The following is a 6,000-nucleotide window of genomic DNA, read 5'->3' on the forward strand; positions in this document are numbered from 1 at the left end:
TCCTGGGTCCACTCTTGTTCTTTTCCGACTCCGACGGTATTAGGATTGCGAGGCCTAGAGAATAATTCATTTTCACGCTTTTCATGGCCCTTCCCTTTCTTTTGTCTATTCCTTCATATTTTGAACGTTTAAGCCTTTTCCTTTTTCCTCTCTCATTAGTGCTGGATTTTTTAATTATTGGCTTTATGTCGCACCGACAAAAATAGGTATTACGGTTACAATGGGATATGAAAGGTCTTGGAGTGGTAAGGAAGCGACCGTGGCCTTGAGGTACTGTCTCAGCATTTGTCTGGTGTAAAAGGGGAAACTATGGAAAACCACCTTTAGAGCTGCCTACAGTGGGTTTCGAACCCATTATCTCCCGAATGCAAGCTGACAGCTATGTGTCACAAACCGCGCAGCCATTCGCTCGGTGACCTTTTTTTTTGCTATTTGCTTTACGTCGCACCGACACAGATAGGTCTTCCGGTGACGACGGGATAGGAAATGGATAAAATTCTTAAAATTCGTATGTTCATGTCCCTTCTGGAAATTATTTTCTTCGAGGCACCACATTATAAATAATCTCAGTAACTTCTTGTTAATCTCTCACCAAGAGCATAACATTAGCAGCTACTCAGACCTTAGATAGCTACCAATCATACTCAAAACAAAGTGAGCGAATACTCATCAATCTGAGAAGATACCATATATGTGAATCTACTCTCAGACTATTAGAAGCATGAGATTTTAACTACTCCACCTCCACATGCGCAGCTAGTGAGTACAATCTTATGAAGTAGAGTATCTGGTCAGAAAAAAAGTTGAGTACATACTAAATATTCATGTATATTCATACCATTCAATGTACGCAGACGAAAACGCTATAGACTATAGATGCCTTCATGGTCTTGGGCATTTCACTCAGAGATATAATGGCCAGTTGGCAGAGAATTATGGGCATGAACTACTTCGTGTATTCTGCTCGACCTAATGGCACTGAGCAGGTTTCATTGGCACTGCACACGAGTTTATGGAGCAAGTGATCTGTAAAAAGCCGTAGCGTAACCAAGATCGGCCGATGGGGCGAGGGAAAGGGGGAGGGGAGTTACAAAATGATTGTGCATAAAGGTGGATGAATGACTTGTCATAAGGACACTGATACAAATGACTTACACATCTGTTGGCTCTAAACTTATGTCTCTGAATGTTTGTTTAGTTTACTGTCAGTTTCGGTTTATTTTATTTTCGTAAATATTCCATGGGGGCGGCGTTCTAACCCCCAGTAACACCCTCCTCACCTGGCCTAGTTTGCAGAAAAGGTGTCTTTGTTACACAGCTTCAAGGGTACTGCAACTGTTACGCTTCCGCCTACGTCCATTTTGAGCCCTTTTAACTGTCTCCCAACTACCAAAATACTGTGTACAGATTACAGTACGTGAAACTTTTAGTGATACTTGAGCTCTGTAGTGCTGAATCGGTAGACCTCGGTTATCTTAGAGATTCGTATCGACAACCTCTGACAAACAATATGAATCGAGTATGCATCTGGTGGTATAATTGCAACTGTAATTGTGCCGATAAAGCAAAGTGATTTTGTTCGTGTTTAGATATTTTGTATTTTTCTACGAAATATTTTATGGGTAAATGAAGTCTGAAGGTGACGGATTTTGCGAGCTGTAAGCTGTCAAAACAGAAAGGACAGTAGAATGTCAGGAACGTGGCCGTTTTGATGTTGGTCTTCTATGCACATTTTTGGACTGTATTTAATTTCTTTTGCGCCATATCTCTTAAGTTTCTATGTCATATTTTGCTAGGTTTTAGACCAAAAATTCATGCATACTTAGAGAGATTTTAGTAATTGTAGTAATTGTAATTGCAATTGTTATTTAAACAGAAAAGTCAAAACATAGGTTAAGCTTGAACGTGAGTGAGGAACTCCTACACGGAATCGACGGTTTAGAATGTTCATATCGATCGATCATACTATCGATTCAATTCACTTTTCATTTCCATTCAGTTGGTAGTATTACCGGAACTGGGATAGCTTCCTCCTTTCCCTCAACCCTCTCCCCCTCCGTAAAGCGAAGTATCATTAAACGTTTCGCCAATGAATGTATAATGGCATGCTTCTATATAATCGTTGGTTTCACCAATAAGTAGGTCTGGGATTTCTATGACCTAAAATCATTCTAAATATGCATTAATTTTTGGTCTAAAATCTAGCAAAATAAGACATAAAAACATAAGAGATATGGCGTAAAAGAAATTAAATAAGCCCAAAAATGTGCATAGAAGACCAGCAACAAAACGGCCACGTTGCTAACATTCTACTGTCCTTTCTATTTTGACAGCTTACACGAAATCAGCTACCTTCAAACTTCATTTACCCACAAAATATTTCGTAGAAAAATAAATACAAAATATCCAAACACGAACATATCAGTTTGCATTATCGGCACAAAATGCGTGAATAATGTTCTACTTGGAGAACGAATAAAATAATTATATGACCAAAATTACCACATACTATTTTTGCTCAAATATGACATAAGAGATAGTAAAGTATGACACATAGCCATAGTTATTTTCACAAAACTAGAAATGTGTTTAAGTTTGTAGAAAGAGACTAGGTTAAAACTATGTCGGTCATAGATATCCAAGCCCTACCGATAAGGTAGTGATCAAGAGTGACAGATCTTCAATCAATGAATTCAATGCTCATGGCGAAGTAATTCACCTTAACTCGTTCTTCAAACCTTAACAGCATTTAATAGCGCCTACAAGTGAAGTGGCGATCGTCCGCTTCTTTACCGTAACCCCACTTCGTTTGAAAGAATACATAGATATTAAAGCGGCCCTTTTAGATATAGTATTAGTCATGGAAGGATCATGCCCCATTTAAGAGGAGGTATGACCGAAATTTCAAACTTCTACAGTTTTCAAGCTACTGTATTGAAATTTGTGTCGTGTACATAGACCATTACTACTAAGCTGTTTACTAACTTTCATTCATTTAGGTAATTTTATTTTGAAGTTATTCTTAATTTTAAACAATATTTAGTTGCTAAATAAAAGACGCTCCTCGTGGCAATTTTGTGAGAAATGAAACAAAACTGAGTAAAAATGTATGGATGTATAAATAAAGTTTGCTATACATTTTATAACTCTGTAAAGATCATTACAGTCAATAGATTGTTTAATTCCTAAGATTTGAATTTTATCATTTTGAAGGACGTAGCCCAATTAAATGTGAAAAATAAGGCAGTTATACATACTGGATATAAAAAAATTAATAGCAAGTGTTAATCCTGACATTCATTACAGCATTTAAATATATTTTGTTGAGGTTATGATGTAAACTCGGTTACAAGGAGCATTTTGTACACAGCAACTACTACTAAAATGTAAAACTCGGGAAACAATACTTAAAAAGAGAGACAAAAATGTCTTCACCTCAGAACTGTCCTGTCATAACTGTTTTTAGCATTATCGATGTCAGATTGCATACTAATTTATTACTAATTTATTATATTTTCTAGTACAGCAAGAACTGGGCTATTTATTATGCAAAAAAGAAAATCTGATGTTTTTCGCGAAAATCCTTAAAATTTCAGTCATACCTCCCCTTAAATCCATTTGTCGGCTATTATAAGTAACTTGCGAGAAACTATAAAACGTTTGAATGGCATGCTTTCAGCTGCTTTCATTCAGAAAGAACACAAACATGAAACCTAAAATTTCATTTTTACAGGAAACGAAACCTGTACAGTTTTCAACTATTTCGTTAAGATAAAAGGAAAGTAGGATATAAATCCATCAAAGCGAGATAAATTCAATTTCTCATACACTACTCACCTAGCGCCTCCATGACTCGGCTGCCCCTGTTGACTTCCACACGTGATATACGATGCAGTAATACGCACTCGATACACAATCGTTCATTCTCGAAGCGCGACTTCATGTGGTGTGATCAGTATTGTCACACGTGATCGCCAGAGGGCTGTAGTGCTGCAGGAATAAGACATTGCTTCCCGTGCCGCAATCTAGTGGCTGAACTATGTTCCATACCTTGGTCACACTTAAATTGAGTGAACTAAAGGGTTCTCCGTAATAACACCGAAAAAGTCCGACTCGTTGGCTGAACGGTCAGCGTACTGGCCTTCGGTTCAGAGGGTTCCGGGTTCGATTCCCGGCCGGGTCGGGGATTTTAACCTTAATTGGTTATATCCAATGGCACGGGTTCTGGGTGTATGTGTTGTCTTCATCATCATTTCATCCTCATCACGACGCGCAGGTCACCTACGGGAATCAAATAGAAAGCCCTGCACCTGGCGAGCCGAACCCGTCCTGGGATATCCCGGCACTAAAAGCCATGCAACACCGAAAATATGAAACAGTATGGGCGGTTCAATTTTTCAGATACAAAAATATGTCATACAGAGACGTCGTATAACGTTCGAATGAGTAACGAACATAAAAAAGTAGCAGTGAAGATTATGACTCAAATAAATCGTTGTGAATTCTTTCCATTTCTAAAATACACTCATGAATTAGGATGGAAGAGTTAATGGTTCTTGCATAGATATATTCTATAGAAATAATAATTACGTTCTTTAATTTCAGGTTTATTGGACATAGCAATTAACTACAACAAATTATAATCTAGTCCGTCTATGTAATGTGGTTAGCTGCCACCTCCAGAGGCCCAGGTTCAATTCCCAGCTCTGCCACGAAATTTGAAAAGTGGTGCGAGGGCTGGAACGGGGTCCACTCAGCCTCGGGAGGTCAAACGAGTAGAGGGTTTTTTTTTTTTGCTTTACGTCGCACCGACACAGATATGTCTTATGGCGACGATGGGATAGGAACGGCCTAGGAATTGGAAGGAAGCGGCCGTGGCCTTAATTAAGGTACAGCCCCGGCATTTGCCTGGTGTGAAAATGGGAAACCACGGAAAACCATCTTCAGGGCTGCCGACAGTGGGGCTCGAACCCACTCTCTCCCGATTACTGGATACTGGCCGCACTTAAGCGACTGCAGCTATCGAGCTCGGTGGGGGGGAGGGGGGGGTTCGATTCACACCTCAGCCATCCTCGAAGTGGTTTTTCGTGGTTTCCCACTTCTCCTCCAGGCAAACGCCGGGATGGCACCTAACTTAAGGCCACGGCCGCTTGCTTCCCTCTTCCTTGTCTATCCTTTCCGATCTTCCTATCCCCCCACACGGCCCCTGTTCAGAATAGCAGGTGAGGCCGCCTGGGCGAGGTACTTGTCCTCCTTCCCAGTTTTGTCCCCCAACCCGAAGTCTCACGTTTTAGGACACTTTCCCTGAGGCGGTAGAGGTGGGATCGCTCGCTAAGTCCGAGGAAAGAAATCAACCCTGGAGGGTAAACGGATTAAGAAATAAATTTTAATCTAATGTAACCCTGATGTTTAAAAGAAACTAAATAAAAGGGCTTAATTAATATTAATGTGGGTATTATTTAACATATGTTTTTGGACAAATGATCTATCTGGAATTGGCGTCATCAACTTAGCATAAATAGAAAATCGGCACCGTGTAATAATAATAATAATAATAATAATAATAATAATAATAATAATACCAGGCGAGTTGGCCGTGCGGTTAGGAGCGCGCAGCTGTGAGCTTGCATCCGGAAGATAGTGGGTTCGAACCCCACTGTCGGCAGCCCTGAAGTTGGTTTTCCGTGGTTTGCCATTTTCACACCAGGCAAATGCCGGGGCTGTACCTTAATTAAGGCCACGGCCGCTTCCTTTCCATTCCTAGACATTTCCTATTCCATCGTCGCCATAAGACCTATCTGTGCCGGTGCGAGGTAAAACAAATAGCATAATAATAATAATAATAATAATAATAATAATAATAATAATAATAATAATAATAATAATAATAATAATAATAATAATAATAATAATAATACAAGTCCAACCAAACCCCATGGCGCAACAGCCCTGAAGTGTCATGGTCTACCAAGCGACCGAAGGCCTGCAGATTACGAGGTG

General features: G+C 39.7%; 1 protein-coding gene across 1 annotated transcript in view; it reads right to left on the reverse strand.

Annotated features, from left to right (window-relative positions):
* The window catches only part of LOC136878832 (caspase-1), a 513,173-nt gene extending 509,203 nt beyond the window's left edge, over positions 1 to 3,970 (reverse strand). Inside the window, exon 1 of the mRNA XM_067152349.2 lies at positions 3,838 to 3,970. Coding sequence (XP_067008450.1) covers positions 3,838 to 3,943 — 106 coding nt within the window. The 5' untranslated portion in view covers positions 3,944 to 3,970. The remainder of the gene's footprint in view (positions 1 to 3,837) is intronic.
* Positions 3,971 to 6,000: the final 2,030 nt, after the last annotated feature.

This window comes from Anabrus simplex, chromosome 8 (assembly GCF_040414725.1).
Source record: "Anabrus simplex isolate iqAnaSimp1 chromosome 8, ASM4041472v1, whole genome shotgun sequence".
NCBI lineage: Eukaryota > Metazoa > Arthropoda > Insecta > Orthoptera > Tettigoniidae > Anabrus > Anabrus simplex.